The sequence below is a fragment of the Saccostrea echinata genome, unplaced genomic scaffold (genome assembly GCF_033153115.1).
Source record: "Saccostrea echinata isolate AGI-Se365-2 ecotype Australia unplaced genomic scaffold, CSIRO_AGI_Sech_v1 ptg000051l, whole genome shotgun sequence".
In the NCBI taxonomy this organism is placed as follows: domain Eukaryota; kingdom Metazoa; phylum Mollusca; class Bivalvia; order Ostreida; family Ostreidae; genus Saccostrea; species Saccostrea echinata.
The window spans coordinates 7,746,442-7,764,032 of record NW_026889800.1 but is presented as its reverse complement, the minus strand read 5'-3'; the positions used below and the strand labels follow the sequence as shown (position 1 = coordinate 7,764,032).

At 32.4% G+C, this 17,591-nt stretch overlaps 2 protein-coding genes across 2 annotated transcripts; both read left to right on the top strand.

Annotated features, from left to right (window-relative positions):
• Positions 1-280: 280 nt before the first annotated feature.
• On the top strand, positions 281-12,105 carry LOC133203671 (uncharacterized). The gene is made up of 8 exons (XM_061339437.1): positions 281-525; positions 1,249-1,411; positions 2,648-2,918; positions 3,532-3,728; positions 3,857-4,150; positions 4,241-4,858; positions 6,361-6,452; positions 10,250-12,105. The coding sequence occupies exons 2-8, from the start codon at positions 1,256-1,258 to the stop codon at positions 10,533-10,535; spliced, it is 1,914 nt and encodes a 637-aa protein (XP_061195421.1). The 5' UTR covers positions 281-525; positions 1,249-1,255; the 3' UTR covers positions 10,536-12,105.
• A 2,124-nt stretch (positions 12,106-14,229) lies between these two features.
• LOC133203533 (uncharacterized) lies at positions 14,230-17,124 on the top strand. Its single transcript, XM_061339305.1, has 3 exons — positions 14,230-14,344; positions 14,689-15,072; positions 17,036-17,124. The coding sequence occupies exons 1-3, from the start codon at positions 14,269-14,271 to the stop codon at positions 17,122-17,124; spliced, it is 549 nt and encodes a 182-aa protein (XP_061195289.1). The 5' UTR covers positions 14,230-14,268.
• The last annotated feature ends 467 nt before the right edge of the window (positions 17,125-17,591 follow it).

Sequence of the window (17,591 nt, the reverse complement as noted above, 5' to 3'; positions counted from 1 at the left end):
GCATAACACAGATGTATAATTTTCGAGGCCAGTCCGTAATCGGTATTTAAAAAAAATCGGGAAAAAAACGGAATTTCCGTAACAGTGAACAGCTCTGGTATGCATAGTAGATATATTTCAAAAATGAAAAGAAGGGGAGTGACTTTGACATTTAGTGTATACGTCCTAATTTTAGTCGGGCATGGGATAACAAAAATAAAAGGTCATTCTGGTTTGTTTACCTGTCAAGCTTGACTAATTAAACTTAAGTGTGATAGTGTCACAGTAAAGTAAGCTGAAAGCATAACAGCCTAAACAGCATGGTTATTAAACTTGAAGCTCGTTCTTAGAAAAGGTGCGTTGTCTAAGAATTTACCAGTCTAACTGTTAATGGGCTTTTCGGACTCATACCATCTGTATCCATGATCCAGTTCAAGTGAATGTGTGCATGGCCATGATAATGATAATATCAACTGCGGAAATAAACTTCACAATGTCGTTTGAGAATGTAACCTAACGCTTCACGAGTAACACGTCAAGATACTGGTAAGAATTTTTTTTTTTTTGCATAATAATATACAAGTATCGATACATGTAATTAATATCTTTCCATTTATTGCAATAATGTTCAACATTGACACCCCCCCCCCCTCCCCCACCCCCATCATGTTCATGTGTAAATAATGGTCTGTTTAAATGCTTTTTCCCCTGTAAACCCTCTCCATTAATATGTATTGCAAGTATTTTTTTTCAATGAATCTCTTCATTCGTGATGTGGCAGAAGTCATTTATAAATCTACTGTAATGGTTTGGGCATTTAGCTGTTTAGCTCAGTTGGTATAGTACCCAACTAGTGATGCTGGGGTTCTGGGTTCAATATCTGGTCCTATTCATACATTTTCTCCTGTCCTGTTACAAAATTTTGTGCCAGTGACCCCCCCCCCCCCCCAGATTTGTAGACAGGTAAAAGTCTTAACAGCGGCAATAAGAACTTGGGTTGTGTCTTCGAGGTTGAAGACAATTTATTGAATTTAAGGAGGGAGGATGTAATGGTTTAGGCCTGGGTAGCTCATGTGGTAGAACACCTGAATAGTGATGCAGGGGTCCTGGGTTTGATTCAAGTGCAGCCATACAATTTCTCATTTCACACTACAATGAATTTTCTCCAGTGTTTAGCACACAGTTTAGTGCATGCAGTTACATTTACCTTGCGCCTTCTTCAGAATTACCACACATTATGTTATCTATAACATATAATGCTTTGAACAGGAACAAGATGAACAGACAGAACATTCCTCCTCTCCACCCTGGTGTGCTGGCCATGGGCTCACCTTTATCTGGTCCCCAGAGCTGCTTGATACAGGCTATAGGGATTAGCAACCAGGAACTGGAAAGTCTACTGGCAAAGCCTGCTAAAGAGTTACCTGTACAAGTAAGTATTACAGTGTTTAACAAGAAAGTTTATATGGAAGAGTAAATAGAGCATGATGCAATTAGAAATAAGAAAAGCTATTTCAAATATGCATTAACAGTGGAAACCGGACCTGACAAAGAAAACTTTTGATTGACATAATTCCTGTGGTGCATAAAATGCATATGTAAGCATAATTTAATTTTATAGCAAAAGAAAATTTCATGAATGCACATTTTTTCAAAATTAAAAAATTAAAAAGGAAACATAAAAATTAAAAATAACATAAAAAACGGAAGAAAAAGATTTCCCAAAACAGACAAAAATAGTTATTTATCACTGTCAAAAAGATGTTAAACGGTTTAACACCTACCTGACAATGTTTTTTTTTTTTTGATTTTGCACCCCTTTATTCTGTTTATATATATATATATATATATATATATATATATATATATATATATATATATATATATATATATATATATATATATAATGATTTATGCACTAGTATGATTCTTTAGATCAGGGACCTATATACTTAGTATATAGGTCCCTGTTTAGATGAAAGAATATATAATCTCATTTTTTTTATGTTACATCTATATATATCAGTGAATCATTTAATATAAAGATTGCAATACCATGCATATATTTCCAAAAAGAATTGGGGATGGGAAATCCCCCCAGAGTTCACTTTGTTTATTAATGATTAACTCTTTACATGCCAGGAGGTCTTTTAAAGATGGACAAATTTTAAATAGAACTGCATATAAAATCTCAATAATGACCTGGATATAATGTAGATAGTTCTAGAAGACATGGTTCAAACAAGGAAGTCAAACTTTTGTACCATACACATATCACAGGAATGATCTACACAGTTGGCCACAAATTTTTAATGTTAACAGAATAAAAAAAATTTTAAAGAAAAAAGGGGTCTTCTTTCAATGAATTATTTAGGGGAAAAAAATGGCAGCAGTTTTTTCACAGTTACACAAATGGATCAAAGTGCAAAATAAACATCCTGTCAGTGAATACATTACTAGATCTCTGCATCAAGTTATTTTATTGAAAAGTAAATGATATAATTTTTTTATGGACCTAATTTGAATATTGATTAATTCATCTATGTACATATATGTACACCTATTATAATATGTACCATTAATCATGTAATTGAAATAATCATAAGCAGTATGTTGTTTAATACATTTATTAAATTGATTGAATTAATATTTTCCCATCTTGTTAAAGGTCTTCCATGAACTTGGCAATAAATTGCAACCAATGAGTTATGGGGTACGTACTGGTGATTGGGTTCATGTTGCAGAACTACTAGGGTTTTCTCAACAGCACATTGAAAATTTTGAGGTAAAATCAAACATCCAACGTGAGTCTGCAGGTTTTCTGATGTTAATGGAGTGGCGTGGACATGAAGACTGCAGTACTCTCTTTATACTGAGAGATACCTTATGGAGCTGTGGTCGTTATGATTGTGTCACTTGGCTGGACCAAAAGATAGAAGGCAAGAGCAATAAAATTAACATAACATACACAGGTAGTACCAGTAAGGAAAAAAGTTAAGGCAGACTAGCTCCACTTTAAGTTTACTGTCAGGCTTTTACACGGAATCATTTTTGGTCAGTCTGTCTGCACCTTTAAACAAGGTCTGTGGAGGGAGTAATTTTTTTCAAAACAAGGTGACTGGTCTTAGATTTGCAGTGGCAGATCCAGGATTTTCAGTATGGAAGGGAGGGGGCACAAAGTTTTAAATAAGTTAAATGACAACAGAGACTCGGAGAACTTGGTGTTATTTTTGGTTGAATAGCATAAGTTTTATCAAGACTTTCATAATTTGGTGAAAGGGGGCAGTGGAGGGGGGGGGGGGGATAAGTAAGAAAATCTTGCCATTGTTTAATATTGTAATGATATGTTTGAAATTAAGATTTCACTTATTTTTCACCAGAAAATTAATATTCATTAGCTAAATAAAGAAAATAAGCAGATGTCATATAATTTTAAAAAAAAAAAAAAAAAATAAATAAAGCAGGTGTCATCTAGATTTTTCAAAAAAGAATATCATCTAATGTAAGTAAGATTTAACAAATAAATTTTCAATATTTAACTTCTTATTACAGAAACAATGTTTATGCATCTTTATCTGCGAATCATAGATGACTGGAATCCATCTTCACCCATGCGATTGCTGAAGGTTCGCACTAAATGTGACTCAACTATACAAGAGAGTCTTCAGAATTTACTGGGTGGAGATTCTGACGATAGTGAATATGAATTGGTGGACACACCCTTACTGTCAAAGGCTAAAGGGTTCAAGGTATAGTGCTAGGGTGAATTACTTATTTTAGCAATATTTATTATATTTAAAAAAAAAAACCCTACCCCCTTCCAAAAAAGGACGAGGGTGGAGGGGAGGAATAAATTTGAATTTATGAATTTTACCAGGGAAAACAGATCACTCTGAGGAAAAAGGCCTCAAGGCGACCAGATCTTTTACCTTGTAATATAACAGCAGGGGAAACCTCTAGCTCAGATAACAGCATTGAAAACAGCATCATCTTGACTCAAATGAAACAAGTAAAATACTTACCAAGTGTATACAGCAATACCAGTCCTTGTTGCTTGAGGGAGGAAGATCAAGAGGAGGTGCTACCAAAGAGCTGTGGGGATACAATCAAAAAGACTATTTACATCACAGAAGATTGTGTTTACTGTGGCAAGATGAGGACCGTCAGTCAGGTATTATTTTCCCCCATTCTCTTGCCGAAAGCTTGTGTTTGAGGCAAAGAATGATAGGTAGGTAAAACATTAATTTTTTTGTTGTTGTAGAGACTTGTCAGTGAAGCTTCTTCCGCTATCAAGACAGGGGTTCACTGTCTGTCATGTAATTGTTCTGCCTCTCCTCTTCCCACCACCCAGCCATTACTTTCTCAGTCAAGTGTCCCTGGAGTGTTGTATCAACATTTCAGCCGTTTGGGACAGGACATTTCACCCTCCTCTGAAGTTTCTTCAAATCAATATCCTGTAATGACTCTCAACACTGAAAACAGACTGTCAGAGTGTTCTCTTGTAGAGGACTCAGAAAGGACATCAGTGAAACAGTTGCATAGAGATACTGCATCAGAAAACTTTCCTAACTACAAACCAAAGGCAAACTCATACATAATGCTGCCTTCAGGCACTAGTGTTGGTGATGGATTGCAGGGATTCTCCAGAGATCAGTCGTCTTTAATATCAGCGTCACAGACAAAGAGACAGAGATCAGTTTCAGAGCCACCAGATATTTTAGTCGCTGAACTTAAAGACAAGTTTGATCTTTCCATGCCTTCTTCCTCTGCTGAAATCCAAAAACTTCCCAAGAAGCGTAAAATAGAAATATCTTATCAAGAAATTTGTGAAATAATGAGAAATTTTCCTGGTTGGGACCCTGATGAAACAGAAAATATGGTAATTTTTTTTTCAAACATTGTTTCTTCATAAATGTGTTTTAATATTTACACCAGCTAATTCATATAAGCCTTTTTTGCCTGGTTTCATGATAAAAATTTGTAAAATGCTTTATGATTTTTATGCCCCATATCGAAGATTCGGGGGTATATAGTTTTTGCCCTGTCAATCCATCTGTCTGTTTGTCTGCAAAAACTTTAATATTGCCCATAACTTTTGATTGGTTGGAGCTATGGCTTTCACATTTCACATGTGTATTCCTTGTGACAAGACCTTTCTTTGGGTACCATCATATTTGAAGTTTGACCCAATTTTGCAAAATTTTACTGAACTTTAACCTAGGCCATAACTTTCGAACGATTGGTGCTAAGGCTTTCATACTTCACAAATTTGACCTTTTGACCTTGACCTAGGAGTTTGACCTACTTTTGAAAAACTTTAACCTTGGCTATAACTTTTGAACAGTTAGTGGTAGGGCTTTCATACTTCACATATTTAATTCTTGTGACAAGACATTCTTTTAAATACCAACAACTTTGACCCTTTGACCTTGACCTTGGAGTTTGATCTACTTTTGGAAAACTTTAACGTTGGACATATTTTGAACAGTTGCTACTAGGGCTTTCATATATAAGTGGTCTATTCCTTGTGACAAAACCTTACTCTGGATACCAACAATTGTGATCCCTTGACATTGACCTTGGAGTTTGACCTATTTTGAAAAAACTTTAACCTTGGCCATATCTTCTGAACGATTGGTGCTATGGCTTTCATATTTCACATGTGTATTCCTTGTGAGAAGGCCTTTCATTGGGCACCATTCGTTTTGACCATTTGACTTTGACCTTGATGTTTTATTTACTTTTGAAAAACTTTAACCTTTTCCATATCTATTCAATGGATTCTGCTAGGGCTTTCATATTTCACAGGCATATTCCTCGAGACAAGACCTTTCTTTGGGTACCAATATATTTGATTTGCATTTGAGAAAGTTTAACCATCTTGTTTTACATTGTTGATGAATTTGATATATTGAATATTGAAAAAAGATATACATAGGTAATTTCAAATTATTTATTTGACAAGCAGCATTGTTTTATGGACATTTGAACTGAAAGATGAAATATTTAGTTTTTTCATTGTTTGTAGTGTCATGCCAATAAAAATATATTTATCAAATAATGAAATAAAATACATATGTCATTTTTCACATAATTTTTCTATGAGAAATAAAAGACAAGGAATTACAAAATACATATAAAAGGGGTTTTGAATGTAGTGCAAATTCATATTTGTTTAAATCCACTGTACTAAGGTTGAGCTAAAGTTGAGTCTACATCAAAATTTGCACAGAAAATTATGGGGGTGGGGGTGGGGTGGTTCTTAAGGAAGATTGCAACGTATAAAAAAATATGTCCTCTGTATATATATTAGACTTGTAATACCTTCATAAGGGAAAGTTAATTGAGCACAGAGACCCAAAATTTTCTTTGATCTCTTAGGTTGAGCAGTCAATGTCCCACTACTGCAAAGAGGATGGACACTATGTTATTTGGTACATGAGGGAAACCCATCGTCTTGTTGTTACTGTCAGGTATAGTATGATTATTTTGACCTCTGATATTATTTGACCTCTGATATGATTTGACCTGTGATAGATTTGACCTGTGATATAATTTTACCTGTGATATGAATTGACCTCTGATAGATTTGACCTTTAATATGATTTGACCTCTGATAGATTTGACCTGTAATACAATATAACCTCTGATATGATTTGACCTCTGATATGATTTGACCTGTGATAGATTGACCTCTGATATAATTTGACCTCTGATATGATTTGACCTCTGATATGATTTGACCTCTGACAGATTTGACCTTTAATATGATTTGACCTCTGATAGATTTGATCTCTGGTATGATTTGACCTCTGATAGACTTGATAGACTCTGATAGACTTGATCTCTGATATGATTTGACCTCTGATAGATTTTATATCTGATATGATTTGACCTTTGATAGATTTGACCTCTGATATGATTTGACCTCTGAGAGATTTTATCTCTGAGAGATGGGTTAAAAATGAAGGAGATAACCTTTAGTTAATACTTTGTCAGAATGGATAAAAAGTATAAGGTGGATGTTAATATCTCGTGTTAAATGAATAAAGAATTAGCGAGATTACACAATCAATATGTACTGGTCCCAGTCGACAAAGCAGGTAACAACATCGTTTTTGCTTATAAGGGTCATTATTACAACTGCATTTTAGAGGAAATTAGATTTTATTCTACAAGTGGTAATTCAACTTATGGTTCCCTTTCTAATGAAGAGATTCTTTGATGTCATATGTCGGTTTAAATTTTTCAATATTCCAAACAACCAAATTGATTTTGAGTTACCAAACCTATGCTGTATTCCAAAATTTCATAAAAATCCAAATATTCTAACCAAGCCTTTATTTTTACTCCTCACTAAAATTTTAACAGCAATGCTCACTAAAATGTAAACAGCAATGAAGGAGAAACTTCAATAGTACTGTGAAACTACGTATTCGAGAAGTGGTGTTAATCAAATGTAAATACTTAAGAACTCATGGGTACTAATTGTGTAAAATCATAGGTACTCATTGTGTAAAATTATTGGTACTCATTGTGTAAACTCATGGGTACTAATTGTGTACAATCATTGGTACTCATTGTGTAAAATCATAGGTACTCATTGTGTAAAATCATTGGTACTCATTGTGTAAACTCATGGGTACTCATTGTGTAAAATCATAGGTACTCATTGTGTAAAATCATTGGTACTCATTGTGTAAAATCATTGGTACTAATTGTGTAAACTCATGGGTACTCATTGTGTAAAATCATAGGTACTAATTGTGTAAAATCATTGGTACTCATTGTGTAAAATCATTGGTACTAATTGTGTAAAATCATTGGTACTAATTGTGTAAACTCATGGGTACTCATTGTGTAAAATCATAGGTACTCATTGTGTAAAATCATTGGTACTCATTGTGTAAAATCATTGGTACTAATTGTGTAAACTCATGGGTACTCATTGTGTAAAATCATTGGTACTCATTGTGTAAAATTCATTGGTACTCATTGTGTAAAATCATTTTTACTAATTGTGTAAATTTATTGGTACTCATTGTGTAAAATCATTGGTACTAATTGTGTAAAATCATTGGTACTCATTGTGTAAAATCATGGGTACTCATTGTGTAAAATCATTGGTACTCATTGTGTAAAATCATTGGTACTCATTGTGTAAAATCATTGGTACTAATTGTGTAAAATTATTGGTACTCATTGTGTAAAATCATTAGTACTAATTGTGTAAAATCATTGGTACTCATTGTGTAAACTCATGGGTACTCATTGTGTAAAATCATGGGTACTCATTGTGTAAAATCATTGGTACTAATTGTGTAAAATTATTGGTACTCATTGTGTAAAATCATTGGTACTAATTGTGTAAACTCATGGGTACTAGTTGTGTAAAATCATTGGTACTAATTGTGTAAAATCATTGGTACTCATTGTGTAAAATCATTGGTACTCATTGTGTAAAATCATTGGTACTAATTGTGTAAAATCATTGGTACTAATTGTGTAAACTCATGGGTACTCATTGTGTAAAATCATAGGTACTCATTGTGTAAAATCATTGGTACTCATTGTGTAAAATCATTGGTACTAATTGTGTAAACTCATGGGTACTCATTGTGTAAAATCATTGGTACTCATTGTGTAAAATTCATTGGTACTCATTGTGTAAAATCATTTTTACTAATTGTGTAAATTTATTGGTACTCATTGTGTAAAATCATTTTTACTAATTGTGTAAAATCATTGGTACTCATTGTGTAAAATCATGGGTACTCATTGTGTAAAATCATTGGTACTCATTGTGTAAAATCATTGGTACTAATTGTGTAAAATTATTGGTACTCATTGTGTAAAATCATTGGTACTAATTGTGTAAAATCATTGGTACTCATTGTGTAAACTCATGGGTACTCATTGTGTAAAATCATGGGTACTAATTGTGTAAAATCATTGGTACTAATTGTGTAAAATTATTGGTACTCATTGTGTAAAATCATGGGTACTCATTGTGTAAAATCATTGGTACTCATTGTGTAAAATCATTGGTACTCATTGTGTAAAATCATTGGTACTAATTGTGTAAAATTATTGGTACTCATTGTGTAAAATCATTAGTACTAATTGTGTAAAATCATTGGTACTCATTGTGTAAACTCATGGGTACTCATTGTGTTAAATCATGGGTACTCATTGTGTAAAATCATTGGTACTAATTGTGTAAAATTATTGGTACTCATTGTGTAAAATCATTGGTACTAATTGTGTAAACTCATGGGTACTAGTTGTGTAAAATCATTGGTACTAATTGTGTAAAATCATTGGTACTCATTGTGTAAAATCATTGGTACTCATTGTGTAAAATCATTGGTACTAATTGTGTAAAATCATTGGTACTAATTGTGTAAACTCATGGGTACTCATTGTGTAAAATCATAGGTACTCATTGTGTAAAATCATTGGTACTCATTGTGTAAAATCATTGGTACTAATTGTGTAAACTCATGGGTACTAATTGTGTAAAATCATTGGTACTCATTGTGTAAAATTCATTGGTACTCATTGTGTAAAATCATTTTTACTAATTGTGTAAATTTATTGGTACTCATTGTGTAAAATCATTGGTACTCATTGTGTAAAATCATTGGTACTAATTGTGTAAAATTATTGGTACTCATTGTGTAAAATCATTGGTACTAATTGTGTAAAATCATTGGTACTCATTGTGTAAACTCATGGGTACTCATTGTGTAAAATCATGGGTACTCATTGTGTAAAATCATTGGTACTAATTGTGTAAAATTATTGGTACTCATTGTGTAAAATCATTGGTACTCATTGTGTAAAATCATTGGTACAAATTGTGCCCCATTATTAGCTGTTGTTGTATAATTATAAAGCAGAGTTTATTCAAAAACTTCTTGATGAAGAGACGAAGTTTCTTGCTGTGGCCTTCCATTTGACATTCAGATATATCGATGACATGTTATCAGTTAAAAATGTTTATTTTCATTCATAAGTTGATTCTATATATCCCATTGAACTCGAAATAAAAGATACCAGGGAATTTGTGCTTAGTAAATCTTTCTTATAGACACCTCGATTTTTGTAAATCTGTTTGTATTCTGTAACCTGCGGATGTGTATTCACTTGCCTACAGTATTCCGTACCTTTGATGTCATTTCAACAACTTTATTTTAAAAGACTATGATGAATATCTTGGACATTTTGATTTTACTCCTTTTTATTTAGAAATTTATTTTATTTGCAGTCATATGAGGAAGCTGGTCCATTACGCCGTTTTTTCAGAACGACACAGCAATGGACAAGACTGGCACTACTTCTTTCCAGAGCATAAATTCCCTGATATTCGTTCTCTACTAAGGCACCACATGGAAAATGGCCTTGACCCTCAGTCTTCTCAGAGAGGTCAAGGCCGTAGAGATTTTGATAAGCAGCAGAATATGCGGAACAGTCGGCGAGAAGTGATATTGTCACACGTGACCTTAAAATATCCACGCCGACCACAGCCAATTAAATCCAATGATAAAGTTTAACAATACCCTGGTAATATCAATATCTAACATAATACCCTGCAGACCATAAAGTCAAATGAAAAAGTTTAGCAATACTCTGATAATATTGATATCTAACATAATATCCAGCAGACCATAAAGTCAAATGAAAAAGTTTAGCAATACTCTGATAATATTGATATCTAACATAATACCCTGCAGCCCATAAAGTCAAATGAAAAAGTTTAGCAATACTCTGATATTATTGATATCTAACATAATACCCTGCAGCCCATAAAGTCAAATGAAAAAGTTTAACAATACTCTGATAATATTGATATCTAACATATTACACTGCAGACCATAAAGTCAAATGAAAAAGTTTAGCAATACTCTGATAATATTGATATCTAACATAATACCCTGCAGCCCATAAAGTCAGATGATAAAGTAAGTTAAACAAAACTCTGGTAATATTACATACCCTGTAGCGTATTTGGGTAATGAAAAATTAACAAAAGTACAAAAGTCTGAAAGAAGTTCATATAAACTGCATTCATTTTGTATTGGGAAATAATTGGTATTTATATTTTTATTATATTTGTATTTTATGTATTTATTTGAAGTGCTTCTTATTTTTCCTCAATCCCTACTTTTTCATCAGGATGTGTTGAAGGTTGTATACATTTGCAGGCGAGTAATTGCAGAAGTTGTGTTTTGGTTGTACACAAAGCAAGTTTTATTTCATTTATGTTTTTTGATTATTAAAAGTTTCCTTGAAATGTTTCATATGATATTTTAATTTAAGGAGGCCGATAATGTAATTATTTCTACCCTAGATATTTTGAAAAATTTTCCTGTATGAATTTTTACTATTATATTGTTTAAAGATAAAATAATCGATGTATACCATCCCGATTTCTTAGGGGGCATCTCAAAAGTTGTCAAATTTTACTATATTAATTTTGTATTAAAATCACAAAAACTAGGAAAGGTGTAATGTCGTACCTACGACTGCATGAAAATAAAAGCTGCGCAAAGTCATGCGCACTTGAATTAGACTCGGCCTCGTTAAATTCAGTTTTTATCTCATTGTAGACAATCTTCAACAAAACCACTTGATATTATAACTTGCTGACGAAATACCCAGATCTGAATATTTTTAATATTGCAATAAAAGTCGATGTGCCACTATATTTACAATTAGTACGTTTTAGTATAAGTCTTTTTTTGTAATCTCCTGAGCATTTAATATTTATATATATAATTTTTATTCATTCATAAATCTGAATACCAGTGGGTTAAAACCATTAAAAATTTTTTATTGTTATAAAAATTTGTAAGCACTGTTATTCGGTAAATGGTGAATATTTGCGTGAGGGAAATTTTTGTAATGAGTAAAGTTACACGTGGAGAGTGGGGGTGGCAGTATACCGTGTTAGCAGCCGGTGGTCTCCATACCTGTATCTAAATTTCATGTAAAGATAATTAATGTTCATGTTTACCATTTCTTTTATGTAGAGTTCATGTTTCTTGGATGAAACTTCCATACATCTAATTAATATATAACGAAGAATATTTTTTTTCTCATTTTTTGCAATTAAATAACAATCTAAACACAATATTGATATTTCAAATTTATTTAAAAGATTCATATTTTATAATTTTCATGTGAATACAGATATGAATTTGGAAATTAAAGACACCACAGTGTCTGACACATTTGTTTCATATTTGGATAATATACTAGTGACAATTTTGGCAAACTAACCACAAAACTTCCATTTTCCCTTATTTATGTAGCAATATTCATGTGTCATTATAACTTGCATGTGGAGTTACTGTCTCTCAGTTGATTATACACAAGAGCATGTTCTGTGTACAAACAATTTCTAAAACGAGTCAAGTCATTTGCAAGTTGATGATGCAAGGATATCAACAGTCTCGTTCAAAGTCAAAATTTTGCAAATTCTATGGTCGATACAATGACTTTGTCAGCAAATATAATCTATCGTGAAGTCGAATGTTGACCGACATTTTCGTACAAATTGTTAGGCCATCATTTTCACTCTGAATTGTCCACGGATTCTCAGTTTGCAGATAAAAAGAAAAAAAAAACTTAACTTTTCGAGTCGTATCCTTTTTATAAAAGAATATTCATCATTTTTGTTGAAAGATTTTTAAATATATATATACAGTCATATATTTTTGCGTAACCATGGGCTTTACTTGACTCAGAAAGTGATCAGAAACGTCAAATCATCCAATCATTGTACAAATATTTGTTGAAAAAAAACTTACTGTTTGATTTTTTTGAAAGTAATTATCTGCAGATCATGATTTTTTTAACATTTATATTATTGCTTCATCAAATTTTTAAAGTGGACTTGTGCTCCCACAATAACAGATTGTATATTTCTCATGGATCTTTTACGTCTCGGAAAATGTGATCAATTTTGTTGAATTGTTTAATCGTTGTACATTTTTTTTTAAAATCACTTAATATATGAATTTGTATGGAGTACATATCAGCACATTATGTTTTTATCGTATTGTAATTTTTCATTGTTGTTTTTAAAGATCTAATTGTTAAATGGTTGTATACTACCATAACAATAGACTATAGAACTATAATGGGCTGTAATTCAATAATAAACTGTAAACGTACTTATTTTAGTAGTAATCATGTGAAAGCCTTTCCCGCTGCTTCGTTTCCGCTAATATATGTACACGCTAAAAGAGGATTGAAAGCAATACTCGTCGTTTGCATGTGCGCTAATGAGTGCGCTAATCAGTTGCAGAGGAGTGTTGTGCTAAATTTTGAGTGCGCTAATTTACGTACGTTTACAGTATCTTATACAGAATTTGTTAAAGGTTAAATAAAGCTTTTCCTGAAGATTGATTTGTCGTTTTCATACATTTTAATGTTTACGTTTTTCTGCGACTCTCAAATGTTTTCAAGTGTTCATTCATATTGTGTTTATCTTTTTAAGATGAAAATATATGCATGATAAGTAAATTTGATACAAATTATGCATTTAGGTAGGTAATACCGGATTCTAGACAGTTCCAAAATTTACGCCTACATGCGTAAAAATCTTCAACGAAGTTATACAGCTAAATATGTACACCTTCGTGTTAAAAAAAAATTAATAAAAGCCTGTCCTTTGTGCATTTTCGCAAAAATTATTGTTGAAATATTCTAAGCGAAACTGTATGCTCTAAATGTATAAACGCTTTCACGTTTACAATATAATGTTTGGATAGTATATCAAATATCGGAACATTGAACATTGAAGTCTTTACATGTTTTATATTTACAACATTTTTACCATTTCTTCTTTGTCTCCAGTGGAATTATTAACAGCGTCTAGCCACAATATTTTTCAGTATGTAAACCAAATTATCTTCTTATATCAACAGACATAAATATAAATTTTTAATATTCGGGAAGATAGCATAATTTTCTTATCCATTAGTAAATATTTTAATTTGCATTATCAGTCGATACCAAAAGCAAAGCAAGACCTCCGTCCTTTAATTATTTATTGCCCACTTCTATATTGTCATTGGCCAGGTCATTTACGTGTGATTCCACCCTGGTTTCAAGATGATGGAAGTGAATAATGCTTTTATGACATGTGGTGGTATTTCTGTCATTAAGTTGTAAACATTGCCATAGTAAATCTGTAAATACAAACACCAGTAACAAGGAGAGTGATAGCGCCTCTCTTTGACATCGTCAGTCACGTGATTTCCTTGATCCCAACTGTGCATGTATTTCTGGGAGTTGGCACAAAAAAGAGAAGATATGATATTTTTATTAGGAATAGTTTTATGGATTAATGCAGGTAAAGTATCAGTTTGTTTTTAACATTATTTTAATTAGAGCGACTATTTTTATGGTCGTCATTTCAGTAATATGAATTGATCACATCACACGCATATTGGAAAGAGAAGGTAAATTTTATTTGACCCCAGCAATTTCACATAGACTTCATTACTTAATTGAAAATTAAAAATTCAGATTGGAATTTGTGCTTGATTACTTACAGTGTATTTGAAAGTGTATACATATAAGTATGATTAGATCAGAAAGACAGGATTGGCAAATTTGTATAAGCTGTATTTAGGTATGATGAACAAGTTTGACATTGAGACTATTTTGTTATATTTTTATCTCTGTATTTTTCAGTCTCTGCTCAATTTATTGAAATCGAAATTGCCAACACCACCATAGAGTATGGGTTAGAAGACGTAGATGTCTTGTGCCGAGTCACAAACGGTTCTTCCCTGAACTCAGTGTTTACCATTCAGTTAAAGCGTTCTGGTACCTCAGTTGTCTCTGCAACTCCAGGCGGAGTCTCTTGGCAAGATACCTCACTAGAAAACAGGAATGGTGTGATAGCCAATGGATCCGTCAATGACGTCATGAACGCACGTCTTCATCTGAACATTCCGATGTCCTCGGTGGTTTACCCTGATGACGAGGGTGACTACCAATGTACTATGTCAGGATTAGATTTAATGTCTGCGAGTGTTAATGCGGAAACTAGAACTGTTTTTGTAAATATTACAGGTATTGTTTTTTTTAATTTAGCTATTATTTCAAACAAGGTTGAATTTAGATTATAGATATTGAAACAGTTAGTTACCCAGTAAACAAATATCGATGATTTTATGGCTTTGCAGGTTATGTTGATTCCACCACGGGTAAGAATACTCTGTTACCTTTAACGTCGCCATTGTTAATGGAATTATAGTTTGTGTAACCTTTACAAAAATTTCTCTCATCATTTAAAGTCCTACACACGATTTCCTATCTTAGTCATGCATACAATATACAAAATACACTATGTTAAATCAAATTTATGATACCTTTTTTGTATTTTATACTGTTTCAATCATCAGTGTTCATCAATGTTGAAATTGTTTGAGGTGAGGGTTTAATTTGCTCCACCTGCAGAACAAAGTCATTTTAATTATCCATAATCAATATTTTTTTTTCATATTTCTTCCGATTCTTTTGACAGTCCTCGAAACGACAACAGTTCCATTATCAAGTTCCACAAATTCAGGTAGGAGATCAGGAAGCCTGACATAGTGCATTGTATAATATTGCTTTATTGTTTTATTTATAAAGAACACTAGAATATCACACACAGAGACTAAGTGTATGTCTCGGTCTATACAGTATTAAAGTTTATGTCACAATTTATTATTGCAGAATCACCTGTTTCTAGCTTCTCTCCATCCTCAGGTAAAATACTGAAACTTATATAGAAACTTAGAGCCCTAACACTTTTCTAACACTCGAGATTAGCAAAAAAGAATAATAATTTATTGTATGTTAACCACAAACATAGTTTCTTTAACGGACTTTTATCATAAATATAAAAGTTTTGAATTTTTGCCATAAAACCCCATACCTTCTGTTGAGTTTTAATGAAAAAAAAAATGAAAATTGAGGAAGTGACATTTTAATGCACTTTTTAAGGTCTGAAATTTGAATCTGCGCACCATGATCTGTGACGTCAAATGCGCAACTCCTTGGATAAAGTAGTGTTTTCATAAAGATTTTTTTTTACACTTCTGTTTGTCAAATGCTATAAACTTTTGCAAAGATAATAATGTAGTTATAAATATTAAGTAATTATAATATGATTCGTTTTGACACCAGATAATAAATTCTTACACCAATTATTCTTAAAACTTTTGCAAAAATAATTATGTAGTTATAAATATTTTAAAGTAATTATAATATGATTCTTTTTGACACCAAATAATAAATTCTTACATTATTCTTAAAACTCTTCTCTATTGATGCTTAAAAGCATGTTTTACGTATAAAAAAGGCAATATCAAAACTGTACACAGTACTTTTTTGCTTGCGCTTTCAAATTTTTTTTTTCACTCATACCAGATTGACAGACTGAAGGCTAAAAATTTAGACATGTACACAGATTTTATGGTCATAGAACAGTAAGGGATCATTTTCATGCGAACTTCTACTGCCAAACGAGACATCTCATACGAAGGATGGGTCTCTATGTCCCGCAGTGGTATTCGAACCTGCATCGTAATGATCATCTTTTTACTTCACGGATTTAGATCGTAACGTTCTAACCACTGCGTCGCACTGCACCAATACACAAACGTTTTTCAGAATGTGTTTATTATAAAATTTATAAATAATTATTTATAAATAATTTCATTTTGAAATATCTTCGTGAAAAGAATTTATTCTAAGAATTCATATGGGTCCATTTCAGCAGAATGGATACTAGTAACCATAAATTTTGAAGCATTGAACTAATACAATAACAGGTGGTACACTAAACCTCTGGCACTTGTGATTGACTATCAACTCAGTTAGTACATTGTGTTTGCCAAAAATTTCAATTTATCAGACGACAAAATTATTTAGAGTAAGTAAGGACTGCTCTGGTCATGAAGACCTTTATACGGTTTCCATGGGTAATATATATAGCAATCTCCAGCTTATTAACTATGAAAACTCTGTGTAACGATACAAATTTCAGATTCACCGTCTGGGACCCCAGATCCCAGTGCTTCAGGTAATGACTATGGTAATTGTGGCTCTCCACATAATGTTAATTCCAATATCTAAATTAATATAGCAATATAAGGACATATGCATTTCTGGTGCTTTGCATGATATCTCAGAGTTGCTGGCGGCTTATTTATTTAAAGCGTTATATAATCAGAGATACTTAAGTTAGGAACAAAATAATACACCAGTTAAATATTTGTAACATTTACTATATATTCATTCCATTACAAAAGTTTACTGAAAAGCTGCATCTGATATTCACATATTAACGCTCCCTCCCCCTCCAAGCTGCTAGTTACGAACACAGTAGAATAATACACGAATTAAATATTTGTTACATTTACTAATTATTCATTAAATTATTTAAATTCTGATACAAACTGAATCTGATGGTTACCTATCAGTGACCCCCCCCCCTTTCCGAGCTGCCATTTTTCAATGTGTTGTTTAACCCAATTCATTGGCTACACTGCACATATAGTAGTGTGACAGTTCTCTTTCATTAAGAGTTTTGGAACTTATTT

What these genes read in the sequence shown, in the direction of transcription:
- LOC133203671 (XM_061339437.1), top strand. Translation starts at nt 1,256, where the DNA reads ATGAACAGACAGAACATTCCTCCTCTCCACCCTGGTGTGCTGGCCATG. An exon ending in AGATGAGGACCGTCAGTCAG is followed by an intron (nt 4,151 to 4,240) that starts GTATTATTTTCC and finishes TTGTTGTTGTAG; the next exon opens with AGACTTGTCAGTGAAGCTTC. An exon ending in CTGATGAAACAGAAAATATG is followed by an intron (nt 4,859 to 6,360) that starts GTAATTTTTTTT and finishes TTGATCTCTTAG; the next exon opens with GTTGAGCAGTCAATGTCCCA.
- LOC133203533 (XM_061339305.1), top strand. Translation starts at nt 14,269, where the DNA reads ATGTATTTCTGGGAGTTGGCACAAAAAAGAGAAGATATGATATTTTTA. An exon ending in AGTTTTATGGATTAATGCAG is followed by an intron (nt 14,345 to 14,688) that starts GTAAAGTATCAG and finishes TGTATTTTTCAG; the next exon opens with TCTCTGCTCAATTTATTGAA. An exon ending in TGTTTTTGTAAATATTACAG is followed by an intron (nt 15,073 to 17,035) that starts GTATTGTTTTTT and finishes TACAAATTTCAG; the next exon opens with ATTCACCGTCTGGGACCCCA.